At 42.1% G+C, this 22,940-nt stretch overlaps 1 protein-coding gene across 1 annotated transcript; it reads right to left on the bottom strand.

Moving 5' to 3' along the window:
• Positions 1-360: 360 nt before the first annotated feature.
• PYM1 (PYM homolog 1, exon junction complex associated factor) lies at positions 361-19,708 on the bottom strand. The gene is made up of 3 exons (XM_039216844.1): positions 19,657-19,708; positions 1,667-1,760; positions 361-1,273 (listed from the first exon to the last, which is right to left on the bottom strand). Exons 1-3 carry the CDS (start codon positions 19,688-19,690, stop codon positions 790-792), a joined length of 612 nt encoding a protein of 203 aa, XP_039072775.1. The 5' UTR covers positions 19,691-19,708; the 3' UTR covers positions 361-789.
• Between the last annotated feature and the right edge of the window lie 3,232 nt (positions 19,709-22,940).

The raw sequence follows: 22,940 nt of genomic DNA, 5'->3' as shown, positions 1-22,940 counted from the left end.
GGCATTGAGGCTGCTTGAGATTCTCTCTCTCCCTCTGCCCCTCCCCTGCTCACATGCTACCTAACTCTCTGTTTCTCAAAAAAGTTGTGGGGGTTGGGGGGAGGCACCTGGATGGCTCAGTTGTTGAGCATCCAACTCTTGATCTCAGCTCAGGTCTTGATCGCAGGATCATGGGTTCAAGCCCAGTGTTGGGTCCACACTGAGCATGCAGCCTACTTGGGGAAAAAAAAAAAAAAAGGAGGGGGGATATTACTTTCAATATTTGTCTTCCTGTACCAAACTGGAGGAGCTAATACACCTAGTAGAAGCTGGAAAGAGGGACAAAGCCAGACATGTTGTCTACTTGAGTTTATTCTGTTCTTTAAAAAAAAAAAAAAAAAAAATGGTGTGGGATGGAGGGAGAAATAACCCATAAACACTGTGGACAGGAACCAAGACTCGGACTTGAGTGTACTCCCCCTACCCTCAACGTCAGTTCTCCAAGACATTCCCACCAGCCCCATTTTCTTTTAAACAAGACACCCAAATCAGCAGCAAAGGTACCTGGGGTAATCACTGAGATTTTGAACACTGGGAATGGGAGGGAGAAAAGTCCAAAAAATAGGAGTTGGGAAGAAGAGGGAAGGAATGACGGCGAGGCTGGGCTCTGGAGGACGGAGTTGGGCCGCGAGAGGTGGAAGTGAGTCAGTATGGGGGGGTTGCCCCCCTGACTGCTGCTGCCCACACTCCCCAGGACCCCAGAGAGCCCCATGGTTTGTTCTGCAGTCCATTCCCTGTTCCCCAAAGGCCTCACAGGCCCAGCTCCAAGTCCTCGAGCTCCTCCTCTAGCGCCCTCCTCCGCGCTAGCTTCTCCAGCTGCTCTTTGCTGGGCTGGCTGATTTCCCCAGCCTGGATCCGTTGCTGCAGCTCTTCCACCTGCCGAAGCTTCTTCTTGAGGTTCTTTATCTTCTTGGCCTTCTCGGTGGTGACAGCGGAGTCGGGCTGGTCAGACGCAGCTGCAGGGGCTGCCCGGGAACCCTGCGGAGCACTGGGGTGTGGGGCAGTCTCTCCTAGGGACACCTTATCGAGAGTCCGGCTCAAGGCCTCTGCCTCCCCCTTCTCCTGCTGCTGCCTCCGCTTCTCCTTCCGCTTCAGGTTGCGTTTGGCTGTCTTGGAGAGGCCCGGTTCGCCACCTTCCGGTCTGGATGGGGTGACAGGAGCAGTGGCCTCGGGGCTCAGACCTGGGGGCAGTTCAGGTTTACTCTTGAAAAACTTCACATACTTGTTCTCATACCTGCAGGGAAGAGATGTCAACAGTTTCAAAGAAGCACTGACATCTGGAGCCCTTTTCTTAGCCTTCCAACTCAATTCACCCTTTTCGCTCTCTGGCTTCCTTCCTCTCCTGGGGTCCCTCCCCAATTTTCCTCTGTTCTGCAGGCTGTGGGAGCGTCTCCGGGTCTCAAAGTTCCATATCCTGAATGCGGTTTGGAGATTCTGATGAACAGAGGCCAACAGGTACAGAACTAGTCGCTTGTAACCCTCACTCATCCCTGAATGTCAGATCCCCACCCCCTTCTTTCTCGTATAGCTGCTCCCTCCTCGCATTTCGTGGAATATTGGGATCAGAAGATTCTTCTTTTCTGTAGGGACTCTATTAAATACCCCCTCCTCAGGCCTAACCACGCACACTGGGACCTCCTCCTGGGGCACATAGCCTTCTTTCACCCTCCGCTGCTTGCGCCAGGTCCCGTCGGGTCGTTGTGTTGAGGCAATGTATTTGCCTGCAATGAGAGAATGAAGTTGGACAGTTACTCTAATTTTCAAATAGTTCCCAATTTGAAAGAATGCGTGAATGCACACAGCTTTCCTCAGCACCCATCCATCCATTAAATGCATCCTTTTCTCTTATCAACCCTCAATCCCCCTCTCATCATTATTTACTGAGTGCCCATTATTTACTGAGGTATAATACACCATCCCTGCCCTCAGGAGTTTCTATTTTTATACTATTTTCTATTCCTAATCTAGTTGGCAAGAGGACAGGCACAGAGGAAGAGTTTAAACACACACACACACACACACACACACACACACACACGACAATAATAGCATTGGGGCATCAAAAGGGAAAAACTGAAAAAGAGGCCAAAAGAGGGCAAAAACAAGAACCATAGCAAGGAGAAATGACCAGAGAAGATGTTGTAGACAGGGAAAGCTTTATTAAGATGGGTCATGAAAAACAGGTCAACTTTTAAGAATCCACACTACAGATATAAAAGCACCAGTACACAAGGATATTTGTAAATGATGTTTGCTGCTGCATTATTCAAAACAGCAAAAACTGAAAGCAACTTGAATGACCACCAACAGATGAACAATCGAATACATGTGGATCATTCACAGGATGGAACACAATGCTCTTATGAAAAAGGTCAGATATTAACGCACTGACTTTCTTTGCTGCCAATTATAGGCTATTTTACGTTACAAAAAGAATAGCAACACTGAATACTTTAGAAATGCACTTTGCTCAGTAAAACTTGAGTTGTTGCAATATTTGATCATCCATTTGGTTGTTAGAGAAAAATTCTTAACTGTAATTGATGGTTGTTGCATGATACTGTATCGCCTGTATTTTGACCTCTATTAATGGGCTTTATGTGCTAGATTTTAATATCCTTGAGCCCCGGCAAGTGCACAAGTCTTTTTAAAAGAAACATGGTTTACTTGCACAAAACTGATCAGTTTTGAGAGATCATTAATGCCCTTGAAGTGGTTTTGTGACTGTGAATCAAATGGTGAGAATTTAAATGATCCTTATTATAGCATTGAAATTAAGTCTGCTTAATTTATCAAGTCATTTTCAGGCCTTGATTTTATATAGTTTTACCTATCAATAAACACTGAAAAAAATAATAAAAAATAAATGTATAGCTTTTGGCTTAAACGGTGTTCATGGTACACTAAGTGAAAAAGCAAGTTGCAAGATAATGTAAAGAGTAGTTATCTTCCAAGTTTTTAATTTCAGGATCCCCCTTCTGCTCTTATTTTGCAATATCATCCATTTCACCATGCAATATTAAAGAAAAAAACATATTTGTTAATCTCCTCAGAAAAGTCTTTACTGGAAAGCTGTCAAGCTTGCAGTGGCAAATATAACTTTTCCAAAATTCTGATTTTTACTTGAAGGCTTGAATTTTACCATCGGCAATAAATACTGTCAGTTGTTTTCCTTGAAATGACAGGCTCACATCCTTCATTTTCAGGAAGATACCAATCAGATGCCCAGTTCTGAATGACTGGTTTGTCAGTGGGTCTTTTAAGTAAAAATGGTGTTCCGTGAAAAGGAAGCTTGTTTAGCTTGCGACTTGCAGACAATTGCGCCAGTGCTTTTCCTTAAGACACCACCTGACTCCAGGGTGCAGTAGAGTGTTTCATCCTTACTTCCCAGTTAGTCCACAGAGAACATGAAAGAGAGGAGTAACTGTCAGTTGTAAAATGAGTAAGCTGTGAGGAATCTAAGGTACAGCATGGTAACCATTGTTAACAGAACTGTGTTGTATTCTTGAAAGTTGCTATGAGAGTAGAGTTTTAACAACAAGATGGCAATTATGTGAAGTGGAGGATGTGTTAACTAACCTTATTGTGTAAACATTTCACAATATATACATGGATCAAATTATCACATTGCACTCCTGAAACCTACGCAATGTTATATGTCCATTTTATTTCAGTAGAGCTGGAAAAAAAATAAGTAAAAAGAGGTGTATTCAAAGGTCAGGGTTTAAGAAAGTTAGTCAATTTTATTGGATAATCAAGGATATTCTTAAGTGAAACTGGCCTTATTTACCGCAAGCATGTGGCAGCAAAGAACACAATGACTGGTAGTTTGGTGCAACCACCTTGATTAGTGTTAAGAGGCCGGTGGTTTTCCCCACCTTGGCTTTTGTACCTTCAGGGCAAACGTCAACCCAGCAAATAAAAGGCAATGAACATCTTAGTCTATAATAAAACCAGTTATGCTTGCAGACATCCTGAGAGTCTCTTAGGGAACCCCCAGGGATCCTGGACATTTCAAGAACTGCTGCTATAGGGTATGCTCCCGATTTTGGGGGGCAAAAGGAGCAGCACTTAGCAGTCCATACAGTCTGGGCACAGGGGCAAAGAGAAAGGTATGGAAGGACACATACCAAGATACCAAGCCTTTAAGACTGGTTATTTTAAGAGGGGTAACCTAGAAGAAGAGGTAATAGAAACCATGAACAATTAGGATATATACTTTTTGCCCTTATAGATATATTTATTTATGCAACTTATGTTTTTAAAAATCTTATATATACATACATATTTTGTTTTACTTTTTTAAGTAGCCTCCACAGTCAACATGGGGCTTGAACTCACAACCCCCTTGCTCTCGAGAGCAAGAATTGCATGCTCTACCGACAGCCAGCCAGGTGCCTCATGTATTATCTTTTTTTTTTTTTTAAGTATCACTTTTGTAAAAAGAAAGATTTGTAAAATTCAGGTCCAGGGCCTTCCACACAGATGATGTATTGTTCCACAAATTTGCTTTTTTTTTTTTTTTTTTAAATGTTTACTTATTTATTGAGACTGGGGGAGAGACAGAGAGAGAGAGGGAGAATCCCAAGCAGGCTCTGCACTGTCAGCACAGAGCCCAACACAAACTGTGAGATCATAACCTGAGCAGATACCAAGAGTCAGATGTTTAACCAGGCACCCCTTAATTGGCTTTCTGTTCAAAATGCAAATATCATTAATAAAATAAAACTGAAAAAAATGTTAAAGAAAATGGTTACAAATTGAAAGGTAGAAAAGATGGGACAAAGAACAAGCAAAAAAGGCATGGATGTGGGAAGGGGGTTGGGGTATTTAAAGAATAAAAAGTAGAGGAGTCCAAGTAAGTCAGACTCTTTATGTTAGGTAATAAAATATGGGGCCAGATCTTGGAAAGCATTAAACACAGGTCAAGGAATTTGAAGTTTATCTGGTGAATAAAAAGAGAGCCATTGAGGATACTGCTTGCTTAAATCCAACAGTTTAAACACAAGAGTATAAATTGAGAAATCAAAAAACTGAGGCTTCATGGAGGGAAAATTGAGACCCAACCTGGGCTTTAAAGAGTCAAACTAAAGTAAATGAAAAACGAAGCAGATTGGATTCTAAATAGAAGCTCATTCTAAAACAAAATGTCACACATGGGAATGGAGATGGCATGATCAGGAGATGCTGGGTGAGAGGACTGGTATAAAGTAAAGGAAGGGAGTGGCGCCTGGGTGGCTCCATTGAAGCATCCAACTTTGGATCAGGTCATGATCTCACAGTTTGTGAGTTGGAGCCCCGCACAGAGCTCTGTGCTGACACCTCAGAGCCTGGAACCTGCTTCAGATTCTGTATCTCCATCTCTCTCTGCCCATTCCCTGCTCACGTGCGCACGCTCTCTCTCTTTCAAAAATAAATAAACATTAAAAAAAAAACTTTTTTTAAATGAGGGGAGAACATTCAGCCTTGAAATGTCAGTTAAGGAGTTTAACATCTGGCACATGGCATGCATTCAGTAAATATTTGTCAATGAATGAATTCAAAGCAGTGTTTTAGGGACATTAATCTGGCAGGATGAAAAGGTGAATTGGAAAGTGGAAACACTGGAGACTCGGGAAATCAGTTAGGGGAAAAAAGGGTGCAATAACCCTGGCATGAGACAGAATTGAATTGGCTGAAACATGAGAAAGGAAGAGACTTATGCCAGATCCATAATCGAAGAATCAACAACACTTGGGAATTCACTGATTGGGCCGGGGGGGCGGGGGGGGAAGGGGGAAGGTTAAAGTAAAAACTAATTTGGGGCGCCTGGGTGGCTGAGTCTGTTAAGTGTCCAACTTTGGCTCAGGTCATGATCTCACGGTTTGTGGGTCTGAGCCCCACATCGGACCGTACTGGCAGCATGGAGCCTGCTTGGCATCCTCTGTCTCCCTTTCTTTCTGCCTCTCCCTTGCTCACACACACTCTCTCTCTCTAAACATTAAAAAGAAAAAAAAAAAAGAAAGAAAGAAAAAAAAAACTCTTAAAAAAATAATTCAACACCATATTTTAGTAATTCCAACCTTGAGAATTTAGCATAAGGAAATACTTCCAACAGGAAAAAAACAAAACAGAAAAAAAAAAAAGAGAGTGAAAATTAAAGCATTATCTAAAAAGAGCTAAAAATTAAAAACAAGCTTCAAGCCCAGTTATGTAGGAATGGTGTATAATACATCCATCGCAAATGATAATAACAGGGTTGCCTGGCTAGCTCAGTCAGTAGAGTATACAACCCTTGATCTCAGGGTCAAGAGTTAAGAGTCCCATGTTGTGTATACAGATCACTTAAAAATAAATAAGTAATCTTTAAAGAGACAGGATATAATTCTTAAAAATGACAATAAGTCATATATGACATAATGTAAACCATAATGAAATTATATAAATATACTATGATTTCAATGATTAAATGTTATGTATAGTTTAACATATTAAATGTTATGCATGGGGCTGGATCTCATGAACCATGAGATCATGACCTGAGTCGAAATCACGAGCTAGACACTTAACCGACTGAGCCACCCAGGCGTCCCTTTAAAAATAAAATCTTTAGGGACGCCTGGGTGTCTCAGTCGGTTAAGTGTCCAACTTCAGGTCAGGTCATGATCTCGCAAGTTCGGGCCCCACATCCAGATCTGTGCCAACAGCTCAGAGCCTAGAACCTGCTTTATATTCTGTATCTCCCTCTCTCTCTGCCCCTTCCCCACTCATACTCTATTTCTTTCTCTCAAAAATAAAAACATTAAAAATTTTTTAATAAAATCTTTTTTAAAAGATCTAATTTTAGGTTTCTTTTTTTTATATCTTCTGTGTTTATTTTTTTTAATGTTTTGTTTCTGAGAGGGAGAGACAAGAGCAGGGAAGGGTCAGAGAGAGAGGGAGACACAGAATCTGAAGCAGCTCCAGGCTCTGAGCTAGCTGTCAGCACAGAGCCCGACTGTGAGGCTCGAACCCACGAACCATGAGATCATGACCTGAGCCAAAGTCGGACATTTAACTGACTGAGCCACCCAGGCGCCCCTAATTTTAGGCTTCAAACCTAAATGGGTTGGAGAATGGGTACACAGTGGAGAGTGAAAATATTTTTGACCTTTTAATTTATAAAGATTTTGTGGAAGATACAGATCTGTTGTAATCTTTGGAAGATAAGCAGGATTGAGATAGGTGGAGGTGGGGAGTGTGGTTACAAGAAAGGGAAGTATTTCAGGCATATGGGACAATATAAGCAAAGGGACAAATCAGAACAATCAGGACCCTGCTAAAAATTCTTTCTGGATTCCTATTGCCCTCAGGGTATTTACATGGAGGATGGAACTACGCACAAAAGGCCTAGCCTCTCAGCTCCTGGTCACTCACTCTGCTCCAGCTGACTGAAATGTTCACAAATCACACCAGACCTGTGTGTCTATTTTCTATGCCTTTTTGCTTTTGCTTCCTTTGGCCTGGAACAGGCTTTCCTTGTTTCTTATCTTAGTTAATTCCTATTGGTCTTTAAAGGTCAAGTTCAAGTATAAACTCCTCAGTTCAGTTCCTCCTTCCCACCCCAAGCCCTTTGTATACAGCACCTGTTTTGGCCTTTATCATGCTATGATGTTTAACATAATTGTGTGCTTCCTTGAGCACAGGGACTTTGTCTTTGATCTCTGAAGCAAAGCGCCTGGCCTATAGAAGGCTGTAATTAATTTAAATTAATAAATAGCAGTTCCTGGATGGTAGAGTGTGTGACTCTTGATCTCAGGGTTGTAAATACAAGCCCCATATTGGGTGTAGAGATTACATAAAAATAACCTTTTCAGGGGCCCCTGGGTGGCTCAGTCAGTTAAGCCTCTGATTTCACCTCAGGTCATGATCTCACGGTTAGATCCCCATGTCAGGCTCACAGTGCAAACAGTGCAGAGCCTGCTTGGGATCCTCTCTCTCCCCCTCCCCTTTATCCTTCCCCCATGCTCTCTCTCTCTCAAAACAAACTTTAAAAAAATAAAATAAAATCTTTATGAGCACCTGGATGGTTCAGTTGGTTGAGCGTACAATTCTTGATTTCAGCTCAGGTCATGATATCACTGTTCGTGGATTTGAGCCCCATGTCAGGCTTTGCGCTGACAGTATGGAATCTGCTTGGGATTCTCTCTCTCCCTCTCTGTCCCTCCCCTGATTAATATTCTCTCTCTCTCTCTCTCTCAAAAACAGATAAATAACTATTAAAAAATAAATTCTTTAAAAATGTCTTAAGTAAGTAAACTTAAGTATCATAGTAGAGAACAAGAACCTAGTATATTTTGGGCAAAAAGCACATGTAATGTGCAAAGAGACTAGAAGTAAACGAGTCAGAATATAAAAACTAACCAATCTCCTCTGGAGTTTGGACTTAAGCTTCAGACTGTGGGAGAACACTGAAGGCCAAAAACAGAGTACAGATGATCTGCTCAAAGCAATGCTTTAAGATTAACCTCAAAATGTGTAATATAAACTAAAGTTAGAAAAAATGAAAATAGCTACAGTAGAGAAAAATGGATTTAGATGGTCTCTGTGGGTATTGAAAGGAAAATGAAAGAGAAATTCATTATGAAGAACACGTCAACAGGATCTGAAGACTGCCAAGATTTGAATTAGAGAGACGAAATAAGTGAAACAGTGCCACCGTGGGTTTTATCTGGTGCTTTTCACGTGTATTCTCTTATTTTAACCAACATACCTGTGGGCAAATAGGGCATACGGTAATAATATTTATTCACACATGGATTTTAAATGTTTATTGAGCACTTGGTGTTGTGCCAGGCACTGTAACAGGAGCTAGGGATACAACAATGAACAAAGCAAGTGGCCTTGCCTTTTTGTAGCATACATTCTGGCGAGGAAGGTAATAAACAAGAGTACAAATAAATAATTACAAAATCATTCTTGAACGTGCAAAATTTAGAGAATAAAAACCACTGATAGAAAGAAATTCCAACACCTAAAACATAACACTGTATGTTAATTATACTGGAATTTAAAAAAATACACGCACAAAGAAAGTCCAGAGAAGAGGACAATAACTAATTCAGTTCCAGATAGCCAGTGTTTTTGGTTTTTTTTTTTTTACGTGAAATTAAGGAGAAAAGGACAAGGCTTGAAACCTGTATTTAAGAAAATTGCACAAAGATTATAGCTTAAGATTAGTAAAGAGGGAATGTGAGAAAAGACAGGCCAGAAGCTTCTTGAATGGCCATCCTAACTAGAAGCTCTGAGATCGAAACAGTCTATCACAAAGGAGCATCTATTTTGTGTTCTCTTGGTTCCATTCTTGGCCTTCATGGTATCCAAAGGTAAACTAAAAAAGAAGGGAGTGGTTTGGAAATTCCTACCCCTGGAAATAAAAACCAAAGGCAGAATATCAGGATTTTCAAGTAATCCCCTTGAGAAAGTCAGAAAACTACAGATTAGAAATTGCGACACAAACTTATTTTCTCATGGGTGCTCTTCTGCAACCCTTAACCTGTTGCCTTAAACTGTAAAGGGCCTTATTTTCAGGGGTGGCAGGAAGACAGTGAAGAGACAAGACAGCAAGCAAGGCTTGCTGGGAGAACAAAAAGGGGTTAGATGGAAGTGACCACTAAAGGTGTGTTGAATCCCTGTGACCTGCTTCAAGTAAGAAAGGAGATCTACCAGGTCATGATCTCAAGGTTAGTGGGTTCGAGCCCCGCGTCGGGCTCTGTGCTGACGGCTAGTTCAGAGCCTAGAGCCTGCTTTGGATTCTGTGTCTCCCTCTCTCTCTCTCTGACCCTCCCCTGCTCACACTGTCTCTTTCATAGAAATAAATAAAACATTTAAAAAAAAAAAAAAAGAAAGAAAGAAAGGAGATCAACCAGACACAGCTGAGCCTAGGGGTGATCTCAGGGCAAACAATTATAACACCTAGATGTGGTTGCAAACACCTAGAGAAAATATAGAAAGAGAAGATCCAATTGGAGGAATGAACCTGGAAAAACAGTCATGATCATCTTCCTCAACAAGGAAAAGGTGTTGGCAGCAACAGAAAAGAATAATTCTAGGAAAGAATCAGGACAGTGTTATGCCATGAAGACCAAAAGAGTTTTAAGGGCAAGTGATAAATAGTATTAAATAATGCACAGAGATTAAGGAAAAGGAGAACTGAGAAGAAAATGATACTGATTTTGGCAATTTGGAAATTTCTAGTTATCTTCAAGAATATAGCCTCAGAAAAGTACAAATTAATTAAATGTAATAAACACTGGAAGCCTCCTAGAAGAAAAGTACAGTACTCTACTAAATGCTGCAGGGATTATTAAGAATGAGTAAAATGGCTCCTCCTTTCAAGAAATTTACAGTCTAAGTAAGGAGGAGGGTAGGCAAGTTAGGCAAACAAAGAATAAAACAAAAAAATAAATGTCTTAGGTATCGTAAGAGACGCTGATACATACTGGTAACAAATTTCTTTTTTTTTTTTAATGTTTTACTTATTTCTAGGAGAGAGAGAGAGAGAGAGACAGCGTGAGCAGGGGAGGGTCAGAGAGATGGGGAGTCACAGACTGAAACAGGCTCCAGGCTCTGAGCTGGCAGTCAGCACAGAGCCCGACGCGGGGCTCGAACCCACGAACCACGAGATCATGACCTAAGCGAAAGTCGGACGCTTAACCAACTAAGCCACCCAGGCGCCCCTGGTAACAAATTTCAAGAGCATAAATAATCACATCCTGTTTGATGGGGGAAGGTAACAGAAAATCAGGAAAATCTTAGGGATTTGACCTTAAATAGGTAGTAGTAGTAGTAACAATAACAGTTAACAAATCAGTGGCTGATATTTCTGCAGGAAAATAAAGGACAGAAAAGGGCCTTCTAAGAGGAATAACAATCAAAATCATAGCAGTGGAAAACTCACAGTATGTTAAGAACAGTTAGGAAAAAGCACTTAGTAATAAGTATCTACATTGCATCAAGAACTTTACATATAGTACCTTATTGAATCTAGACAATGGGTAGGTATTACCATCTACAGCTGAGGTTAAGAGTCTTCAAGAAGCTAAATATATGTCCAAGATCACAAAGGCACAATGCTATTTCACCTGTCTTATACTACATAGTCCAGTTTCACTGGGAGTTATAAGCAGAGACCTAATATGTGGTGATACTATACTGAAAAGTAGTTTGTGCTCATATAAAAGAGTAGTATCTAACCTAATGGTACATATGTGGATTTCACAGTCAATTCCAAAAACAGTGTAGCAGCTACCATTGTTTGCCTCCTTAATGCTAAGGACAGTGCTGTGTTTATATACATTATTAATTTCATTTTCATAACTCCATAAAGGATTATTCCAGTTTTAATAAAGTTTATTTATTTATTCTGAAAGAGACAGAATCGCAAGCAGGTTCCACGCTGTCATCACAGAACTCGATGTGGGGCTTGAACTCACGAACCGTGAGATCATGACCTAAGCTGAATCCAAGAGTCATACGCTTAACTGACTGAGCCACCCAGGCACCTCTGGATTACTCTAGTTTTAGAGATGAGAAATTTAATAGCACGCCCAAAGTTACAAACTCAGTTAACTATAGAATTCAAACCCAGGCTGTAGGTTTGTTCCAAAGGTTGTGCATTTTACACTATTTTTGCATACTGTGTTATAAACAAACAATTACAAAAAAGGTCAACCTCACTAGTAATCAAAGAAAATGTAAATATAAAACAATAAAATATAATTTTAATCTGTCAAAGTAGGTAAAATTGTTTAAGATGAGAATACCAATACAGTCAAAGATGTGGTTAAACCAGCAGAGTCATATACTGTCAGTGGTAAAACCCTTTAGAAAACAATTTGGCTAACACAGCGAGAGAAGATAGGTAATTCTATCTTTTACCAGCATTTCCCAAAGCTTTTGCTATATAAAACACTACTTCCGTAAGATATTAATAAGGGTTACCCCAAAAAATTGTTAAATAAGTTTGGGCAATTCTGGGTTAAACATAGAAAAAAAGGGGCACCTGAGTGGCTCAGTTGGTTAAGCATCTGACTCGATCGCAGTTCAGGTCATGATCCCACAGTTCATGGGATTGAGCCCTTTGTCACGCTCTGTGCTGACAGCATGGAACCTTCTTGGGATTCTCTCTTCCTCTCTCTCTGCCCCTCCCCTGCTTGTGTTCTCCCCCTCTCTCTCTTAAAAAGAAAGAGAGAGAGGGAAGGAAGGAAGAAGAAAGAAAAGAAGGGAGGGAGGGAGGGAGGGAAGGAAGAAAAGAAAGAAAAGAAAAAAAGAAAGAAAGAAAGAGAGAGAGAGAGAGAGAGAGAAAGAAAGAAAGAAAGAAAGAAAGAAAGAAAGAAAGAAAGAAAGAAAGAAAGAAAAAGAAAGAAAGAAAGAAAGAAAGAAAGAAAGAAAGAAAGAAAGAAAGAAAGAAAGAAAGAAAGAAAGAAATTGTTTTTATTGGCAGGACTTAAATGAGTTAATGTGTTCTGATTCATGTGAATATCCACAACGGGAATGTGATTCACAGTATTTCCCAAATTTATTTGACCACAGGAACCTTATTTTTGTTATTTATTTTGTGTTTACTTATTTTGTAGTACATCTCACAAGATTACTAAGCATTCTGAGGATCATATTTTGGGAAATAGAGCCATTTGGTTTGATCCCAATTATGTAAAATATAGATATGCTACATATGTGCACCGAAAGAAAATCTAAAAAGAAGTGTAACTGTAGTTATCTTTGGGTTCTGGAATTTCCAAACATGCGTATGACTTCTATTTTATACTACTTACAAAAATATTTTCCAAGCTTTCTACATTCAATATGAATTAGTAAGTAAATAAATGTTTGAACCCCTCAACCCATTAATTCTACTTCTGGGAACTCAATCCTAAGAAAATAACCCAAATGCAGGCAAAAATGTATGCACAAAAATGTTCATGGAGTTCTTGTAACAAAAATTCTGGAAACGATCTAAAAGTCCAGTAACAGGGGCACCTGGGTGGCTCAGTCCATTGAGCGTCTGACTCATGGCTTCGGCTCAGATCATGATCTCACAGTTTGTGAGTTCAAGCCCCACATCAAACTCTTGTGATGACAGCACAGACCCTGCTTAGGATTCTCTCTCTCTCCCTCTCTCTCTGCCCCTCCCCCACTCTTTCTCTCTCAAAATAAATAAACTTTAAAAAAATCAAATAACAGATGAAACATAAGAGAGGGTACATGCCCAAACAATAAAACTCTGCTAGTATTTTTAAAAATATTTACAAAGAGTTTTTAATAACAAGGAAGAATATTTATGTCATGAGGTTAAAAGAAGAGGCAAAATATAAGTGTATATACCATCAAATTCAAAAATGTTTTAAAAATGTACAGAAAAAATAAAGATCAGAAGGATAAGTGCCAAAGTAAACAGTGGACTTTGGGTAGATGAATTATATTGAACAAATATTACATAAGTAAATCTATACTTAAGGAACAGTAATATGGCAACAGTGTGTCAAATGAACTGGAGTAGAGACAGAAAGACCGGAGACAGGACAAGTATTTAGGATGTCACAGCAATATTTGTAGGATAAAAGAAAATGGAATTTTATCAGGCATGCAGAATGACCCAAGAACTATGCTTGATATTTTGCATATATCTCTTCTAATCCATATAATAATCCTTACATAACAGTAATAATTACAGAACTATTTGCTGAGCAATTTCTATGTGCTAAACATGTACATTATTTCATTTAAATTTTAATTCTCCCAATAATCTTACATTGTAGGGGTTATTTTTCCAACTTTATTGATAAGAAGACTAAGGCTTAGTTTCCCAAGGCTTAAAATTCCCAAGGCCTGGGCGCCTGAGTGGCCCAGTTGGTTAAGTGTCCAACTTTAGCTCAGGTATGACCCCATAGCTCGTGAGTTTGAACCCCACATCAGGCTCTGTGCTGACAGCTCAGAGCCTGGAGCCTACTTCAGATTCTGTATCTCCCTCTCTCTCTCTCTGCCTCTCCCCCCCACTCACTCTGTCTGTCTCTCTCTCTCTCAAAAAAAAAACCAAAAACATTAAAAATTTTAAAAAATTCCCATGGCCTGGAGCACCTGAGTGGCTCAGTTGATTGTCAGCCTTCTGCCCAGGCCATAATCTCACAGTTCGTGAGTTCAAGCCCCACATTGGGCTCTCTGCTCTCAGGGCAGAGTCGGCTTGGAATCCTCTGTCTCCCTCTCTCTGTGCCCTTCCACCATACATGTGCATGCTCTCTGTCTAAAAAGTAAACATAAAAAAAGAAAAGAAAAGAAAAGTATTCTCAAGGCCTGGAGTGCTCTCTCTCTGTCCCTACCCACCCCCACCTCAAAATAAATAAACGCCAAAATGAATAAATAGATAGATAGACACACAGACAGACAAATAAAATACCTTCTTTGCCACAATAAACTGCCAGGGAACCTGGGTGGCTCAGTCGGTTAAGCGTCCGACTTCAGCTCAGGTCATGATCTTGCGGTTTGAGAGTTCAAGCGTCACATCAGGCTGTGTGCTGACAGCTCAGAGCCTGAAGCCTGCTTTGGATTCTGTGTCTCCCTCTCTCTCTGCCCCTCCCCCACTTGTGCTCTGTCTCTCTCTCAAAAATAATAAACATTAAATAAAGTTCCCAAGACCATATATCTAACAAGTACTGAATATGGGACAAAGATAATAACAGTAGGAATAGAATGATATTTTGACAATTGGTATGAGGTGGAGGATGGGGAACAAGAGAGGAATAAAAAATGATACCACAAATGTAACAATATCTAGTGCTCTAATCCTGGTTTCTTAATACTGTTCTTCAGTAATAGGAACAAGGGCTCCTTGGAGAAATGTCTGATTCTAGGACTGAGATAGGAAAGATGAGCCTGGAGCATATTCTAGACACAGAAAGTAAGGAAGAGCTAAAAAAACAAAAACCTACACTGGTGATGGTATGTCAAAGGGACACAGGGCCAACTATAAGAGCTCCTAATGTCCAAAGCTAGAACATTTGAGTAATAAAATACATAGTATTAGATAATAACCCAGTCCACTTTGATATAACTAAATGATTGAATAAATAAATGGAGAAGAGACCAATCTGCAGAAATATTCCAAATAAGATATGTAAATACTCCATCCTTAAAGAAGGAAACATAACTTTCCCTCTTTAAGTATGGGCTGTGAATAGACACCTTCTTCTAAAGAGTGCAGTATGGAAAAGAGAAGGAAAAAAGGGTAACTTTATACTGGAGAAAGCTTACAAATACTACGTCAGCCAGGGGACCACAATCATGCTCAATATCAACAGTTAAAACGTCATTATGATACTGTACCCTTGATACAATGAAAATGTCACTTTTCCTCTGTGGTTGTCCCAAAAAACACCTAACCCCAATCTAATCACGAGAAAAACATCAGACAAATTCCAATAGAGAGGCATCCTATAAAATACTTGATTAGCACTCCTCAAAACTGTCAAGGTCATCCAAAACAAGGAAAGTCTGAGAAACTGTCACAGCCAATGGGACCTTAATGAGATATGAGAACTAAAAGTAATATGGTACCCAGGATGGGATCCTTGAACAGAAAAAAAAAAAAAAGGTAAAAACTAAGGAAATCTGGGACACCTGGCTGGCTCAGTGGGAAGAGCATGCAACTCCTGATCTCAGTGTTATTAAGTTCGAGACCCATGTTGGGTGTAGAGATTACTTAAACATAAAATCCTGAGGGGTACCTGGGTGGCTCAGTCAGTTCTAAGGATCTGACTTTGGCTCTGGTCATGATCTCATGGTTTGTGGGTTCGAGCCCCGTGTCAGGCTCTGTGCTGACAGCTCAGAGACTGGAGCCTGCTTCGGATTATGTGTCTCCCCTCTCTCTGCCCCTCCCCTGATCACACTCTATCTCTGTCTCTCAAAAATAAATAAACGTTTGGGGCGCCTGGGTGGCTCAGTCGGTGAAGCGTCTAACTTCGGCTCAGGTCATGATCTCACGGTTTGTGGGTTCTAGCCCCGCATCAGGCTCTGTGCTGACAGCTAGCTCAGAGCCTGGAGCCTGCTTCTGATTCTGTGTCTCCCTCTCTCTCTGACCTGACCCTCCTCACACTTCCTCTCTCTCTCTCAGAAATAAATAAAAACATCAAATAATAATAAATAAATGTTTTAAAAATTGTTTAAAAACATAAAATCTTGGAACACTTGGGTGGCTCAGTTGGTTAAGCACCTGACTCTTGACTTCAGCTCAGGTAATGATCTTGCTGTTGTGAGACTGAGCCCCTCATCAGGCTCTGTGCTAAGCATGGAGCCTGCTTCATATTCTCTCACTGTCCCTCTGCCCCTCTCCCCAGCTCATGCTCTAAAAATATATAAATAGGGGTGTCTGGGTGGTTCAGTCAGTTAGGTGTCTGACTTGATTTCAGTTCAGGTCAGATCTCATGGTTCACTGGATACAGCCCTGCATTGGACTCTGTACTGACAGCATGGAGCCTGCTTGGGATTCTCTCTCTCTCCCTCTCTCTCTCTGCCCCTCCCCTGCTCGCATGCACTGTGTGCACACATGTGTGCTCACAGGTGCGCATGCTCTCTCAAAATAAACATTTTTTTAAATAATAAAAATTAAAATTAACATTTTAAAACATAAATAAAATCTTTAAAGTATAATGAAACCTGAATGATGTATGGACTTTAGTCAATAATAATGTATCACTATTGGTTCGTTAACTGCAATAATGGTACCATACTAATGTAAGATATTAATAATAGGGGAAACTGAATATATGGGAATTGTCTGTATCATCTTCTCAAGTTTTCTATAAATCTAAAACTGTTCGGGGCGCCTTGGTGGCTCAGTCGGTTAAGCATTTGACTTCAGCTCAGGTCATGATCGCATGGTTTGTGGGTTCGGGCCCCGCATCGGGCTCTGTGCTGAGAGCTAATTCAGAGCCTGGAGCCTGCTTCAGATTCTGTATCTCCTTCTCTCTCTCTGACCCTCCCCTGCTCACACTGTCTTTCTCTCTCTCTCAGAAATATATAAAACTTTTTAATAAATAAATTAATTAAATAATAAAACTGTTCTAAAAAATAAAGTCTATTTAAAAGTAAAGAGAGAGAGATGGTACAAAAAAATTGATCTTGGTTAGCTAGAACGAGGGTGTCATTAATGGAAATAAGGAAAAAATGATACTGATTTTGGGCAGATTGATTTTAAGGTGTGACAGTATATTCAAGAATGAAAGTTATTCACCAATCAATTAGAAAAGAGAAATAGCAACTAAGGAAAGAGTTGGTGCTAGAAACAAAATTGTGAAAAGCTAAAGGACAAATAAGAGTGAGAAAATAAAAAAAAAGTGTGGGTAGATCTGATATTCAAGAAATCAGGCTGTGGACAGGAAAGAAAGAGAAATGATAAACCTTGACTTTTCAATGAAATAGAAAGCAAAGCCATCTGCTACAAGATGGGGGAATTAAGAGGGAGGTCACAGAGTACTGGAAAAGCTTGGGGGGAAAACCATGGTAGAATGTAAGCAAACCCAGAAATAAGAACTTGAGAGAAGCCATGATCTTGGCAGAAGTTAACACTAAGTTACATTATACTGAATGTACAGGTTTTGCACTTTTTCACTAGTCATGTGCTGTGGCCTAGACATGGAAGCCAAGAAAATAGGTGATGAGTATGATCCAAGATAACAGAAGTGCTTGCCAAGTACAGAAGATCAAAAAGAATGAAGCAAGCAATGAAGATAGTATCAAAGTAGCTGGTCACCAAGGTCTAGCAGAGCAGCATCAAAGACAGTCATGAAGGTACAGGCAGACTCAAAGAAATGGAAAAAGTTAAGAACCTAAGAAGGTCAAAAAGTGGATTCTGTGGATGGGAAGTAGTGAAAACGGTAACTGGTAAGGAGGCTAACGTGATAAGAAGTGCCTGAAGGGGAAGCAGTGTCATAGATGAGGTCCAGGTTGTAGTGATCTGATGTGTAGATACTTTAAAAATACAAAGGAAAGCCAACTGTCTTGTGCTGAGGAACTTGTAAGATCAGAGTATTTCAAAGATGCTGGAGACACTGGGAATAAGAACAAGAAACAGTGGAGAAAAAAGTATGATGCAACAGGTCTGGGTCCTTGTGGACAATAAATGATGGCCCTGAGGTTTTAGGGACAATGCTTTAACTGCATGGCAATACCTTCCAAAGAGATTAGAATGACAGGGGTACGTCAATGACCTGGAAGTAGTAGGAGAAAGAAAAAATGCAGTGTGATTCCTTCTCTCCTACAAAGTCACAGAGAACAAAAGATACCTCTTAGTGGGAGGGTAGCGTGAGACGTGGTATCAGGATTTTCATGAAATCGGTTTAAATAGTTAAGAAGAAAAGTGTGCTGGATGATGTGTAATATTTTCGAAGCACATTAAAAGGAGCTGGTAGAAGGGCCTACTGAGTAGAGAACAGGAGAAGAGACGTTCTATGTACCACTTTGAAATGTGAGGCTGGGGAGAAGTAGCCGAGACCGGGCTTGTCATAAGATACCATAGGAGAGGAGAGCTGAGATGTAAGGAACATGGAAAGCAGCAAAGCAAGCAATAAAGGGCACATTTTAAAAACAGACTGTACAGACTGCTGTACCACAGCATACACAGTGTCACTTCTACAGAAGACTACACATACACAGTGAAAAACAGTGACGCCTTGCCTTGTACAACGTTTTATAAATTGCTTTCACGTATGCGATCTTATTTAATGGTCATTAGATAGATATTACTATGCACACTTTTCTAAAGATGAGGAAATAAGGATGGGACAAAACCAAAATGAAAATATTGACTCTCAGATTTCCATACACAAACCTCCATATACAGTAGACACTTCACCTCAATCCTCCAGGCTGGAAATTCTTCTCTAGGCAGAATTTATAGTGGGTTCTATGAACTTGTCAGAGGGCTTGAGAGGCCACTAGACACCTTTTGTTTGCCTTCTTCCACCTCAGATCCCTCAACTTCCACCTCAGATCCCTCACCATCACCACCAGAAAGGTACAGAAGGGTGATGCCATCAAAAAGAAAACTCAAGCTGAAAGTTAAACTAGGTTACTCTTCCATTCACACCTCTGAACCTCAGTAACCCAACAATGAAGATGCTGGTGAGGATGGAAAAAGCATTATGCAGCAATGAGGAAGTCTTCAGATACAGCTTCGAGAATGAGAGTTAAAATGGGGCTGGGGTAGGGCCGAAGGCAGGTACAGCTTAAAGATGGGGGAGGGGAACAGGAGAAAAGCAGGAATTGGAGGGAACTGAGAGTATAGGAGCTCCCAAGCCTGGAGAAGCCAAAAGAGATATGGGATCTCCAGCTGCTGGAGAAAAGGTAAGGGCCTGTGAGGGTCCTGGTGCAGGAACCTGCACTGAAGGACCCCAGGGTTTGGGTGACCGGAAGCGGAGACCCCCAAACACGAGACCAGAAGGGGGCGCAGGTGACACCCCATAGGAGAGAATGAATGGGGAAGGCGGTCCGGAGGGCGGGGCAAAAGGAGGGGCCCCGGGATGGGCGGGGCACAGACCCCTTTCCAAGTCCGAACCCCTGCCCCGAGAGCCCGGGGAGAAGCGGCTCCGCGCCTCCCGCACTCACCGCCGGTCTCGTCAGTTACATAGGGAGTCGCCATCTTGAAAACGCAAACCACTTCCGGCGTGAGCGGGCTGGGGTCCCGCCCCCCTCCCCACCGGAAGTGGAGTCCTGATCGTAGCCAGCCACCATTTTAGTCTTAAAGGGAGAGTACACCATTTCGTGGACGGAGAAGGAGGAAGAGAGCAGAAGCTTAGTTAAAGACTTTAATAAAATAAAAGCCGTAGGCTCTAGTACTGCCACTGATACCAATATTGGGCGTCTGCTCCGTGTAAAGCAGTCCTCTGGGCACCGAGAGAAGTTCTGAGGCACGATCCCTCTCCGTTCGTCCAGGACCTTCGAGGGAAAAGGGGGCAAGGCCCACCTGCACCCCGAAAGTGGGGCTGATAAATGAGTTCGAAAATCAGGCCCTAGACTGCACCTTGGTCCTAGAGCGGCTTCGGGACATGGGACGGGCAAACTCCGGGAACGCACTAGGGCGTACCAATCTTGTCAGGGGCGAATGGAAGACCCCCAAACTGACCCTCTCTTAGTAGGTGGAGAGGTCGAAATCGCGTGTCGATTGCCCTCGGCTACCCAGCTCAACCCTCGGGTCATATCCGCGAGAGGGGCATTCTAAGCAGAGGGCGCTGCCGGCCGGTCACCTGTCCCCGCAGCCTTAGGGCTGCCGGCGAATTCCACGACCGAGGAGGCGGCGAGCCGGGTGGGGCGGGCAGCCCAGGCTGGCCCTGCCCCTAGGACGGCCCTGGGGATTCGGGCAGCGAAGTGACGACGGCCCAAGTTTGCTCTGGCCTTCGACCCCGGGAGCCTCCTCAGGCTGGGCCCCAGGGTCAGAGGGCAGGGTGAAGGCTTCTGGGCGGAGCCAATTAATATTCTAATTAACCTCGTCTAGGTTTGGGCGCTGGGGCTCCAAGGCCCGGCAACTCATCCATAGTGCGGGCTTTTATGGTCACTGCCTTTGCAGTCCTGCCCTGCCCCGTCCCTCCCTATTCTTTAGACGTACCCAAATGTTTTACCTCCCCCGCACTTTTCAGCAGCCGTTGATCCTTAAGGGCTAAGTCCTGCTAAACTCGTTTCCCCTACAGCCTGGGAGGGTCGACTGCAGGTTCCTCTTCTCAGGTGTTGGCTCTGCCCTCTCTACGTTGCTGTTTCCTTATCGACTTTTACCTTCCTCAAAATCCTCCACGTTGGTAATTTAAGTTAATGTCCAACTGTACCTGTGGAACCCGTAGAGAGGGGCAAATATTAGTGATCACTTCCAACACTAGGCTGTATGCTCACTTAAAAAACAAAAAAGGTGAGAAAAGATGAAAAAAAAAACAGGTGAGAGCAATGACAGACTAGGAACTTCCTATAAGCGTTGACATGAAGCTTTTGAAGTTTTCTCAGGTTACAGCTTGTCTTCTATCCCATGCTCCACCTTCCTGACTTCCACCAGAGGTCCAACTCAGAAGGTCTCAAAGACTCATTTAAAAATTGATTTGCATTCAGTACACAATATTGCAGGTGTTGTAACGCTACCATCCTTAACCCCTGCTCTCTTTCAACAATTGTGCTTCAGCCTCACTGGGTCAGCATCCAGTCCTTAGCCTTGTTACTAACAATTAATAGAGTTGAGAGTGTGGGATGAAGCCTTTAAAAACTAGAGGGATGTGTTGGTCTTGAGTACCTGAGAACTGGAACTAGTAGTAGGCTGCTCAATAGAATCCTAAAGTGGCTGATGACTACCCAACCCTAGGCCCCATGGTGCCCCCTGATGTCTTGCCTCAGCTCCTGGGTTGACAGGAAGTGAAACTCAGTTGTCTGCCCAGCAAACCTACCTAGGACCCAGCCCTGGGCCCCGGATATGCGCCCCCCCCCCCCCCCTCCGACATACACCCTGAGAAGGAAGAGGAGAAAGAAGAGGCTGGGGAGAAAAAAGCTGTTGTTTTTTCCTTTCCCTTTGTTCATTGCGGTTTCTTTCTTTCTGATTTTTATGATGTGGTTGATTAAAGAAATGAGCACCTGGAACAGTAGGCATTATACGCCTCCTCCTTAGATGTTTCTGGGCCTTTCTTCCCCTCCCACCACCACCAACAACTGATGAAGTATGATGGAGTACAGATCTTAAAGAAGACACAAAGAAGGCTAGAATATGACTGATCTCATTTTATTCCTTATTAGAGATCACCCTATGCCCCACTTTGAAGTCTCAAAAAAAGAGGTCTTCAGAGAAGCAATTTAACTTCAAGTAGGGACATATCTGAGGATGATGGAATGAAAACACACAGGACTTACATAGGATGGCGTTACTGCTAGTGATATTTTCAAGGAAAGCTGAGTGCCTTAGAGCTTAGTATCATTCCAGAATTTTTAGATGAGGGGTCCAGGAGCAGAAAACTGGAAGAGGTGGTATGGGAATTGTACTTTCTTATATTGTTTGTTTATGATGGCTTAGAGCTGGAAAACTTTACACACACACACCCCAAGCCACTCATTGGTGCAGTCCTTAAGCAGAGCCGTGTCTGCTTGTGTCTTTGGCTGTCCTGCAGAACTAATTACAGGACCTGGTGCATAAAGGGCCTTGGAAAGTGCTCTTGATTCCTTACGACTAAAGAGGTCATATAGGAAGAGGAGATAGGGGTGCCTGGCTGGTTCAGTGGGTGAAGCATGCAACACTTGATCTTGGGGTTGTGAATTCAAGCCCCACATTGGGTGTGGAGATTACTTAAAAATAAAAGATTAAAAAAAGAATAAGAAGAACAAGGGGAGATAAAGGATGGGGAGTGGCAGGGCCTTTGTCTTTTTAAGACTGGGAGACAGGAGCAGAGAGACAGACTTTCTCCAACGCCTTTCACCTCCCTCAGATCTCCAGATGCAACAGTACTCCCAAACGCTATTACTCAGCTGCTATATTTCTGATAAAAATGGAGGAGTCTCTTCCAACAAGCTTGTCTGGAAACAATCAAGAACTGCTTAGATCCCTCTGTTTCCACTAGAGGGCCTCATGTATTCATTCCTTCTCTCCAACCCCCACCAAAAGTATGTATATACTGTGTGTGTGTGTGTGTGTGTGTGTGTGTATGTATGTGTGTGTGTGCGCGCATATATACAACATATATACACCACACATGCACACCCTCCCAGTCGGAGTTTTCCCCTCCCCCTCTCTTCTACCACCAGCTGTTAAGAGGAAAGATTCCAGGAACTCAAGCCCTTGTTACTGTGCCCTACTTCAATGAAGGTTAGGAGGGGTTAGACTGGGTTGGGGCGGGGCCAGGGAGCAGGATGCCTGGGTCCCCAGTTCCTAC

The sequence above is a fragment of the Hyaena hyaena genome, unplaced genomic scaffold (assembly GCF_003009895.1).
Source record: "Hyaena hyaena isolate Hyena2069 unplaced genomic scaffold, ASM300989v1 scaffold_655, whole genome shotgun sequence".
Classification (NCBI taxonomy): domain Eukaryota; kingdom Metazoa; phylum Chordata; class Mammalia; order Carnivora; family Hyaenidae; genus Hyaena; species Hyaena hyaena.
This window is presented reverse-complemented; position numbering and strand designations above follow the sequence as displayed.

Coding starts and splice junctions, on each gene's coding strand:
- PYM1 (XM_039216844.1), bottom strand. CDS start 19,690: ATGGCGACTCCCTATGTAACTGACGAGACCGGCG. Junction 1,761..19,656: donor TGTAACTGACGAGACCGGCG/GTGAGTGCGGGA, acceptor CTCTCATTGCAG/GCAAATACATTGCCTCAACA. Junction 1,274..1,666: donor CCCCAGGAGGAGGTCCCAGT/GTGCGTGGTTAG, acceptor TCTTCCCTGCAG/GTATGAGAACAAGTATGTGA.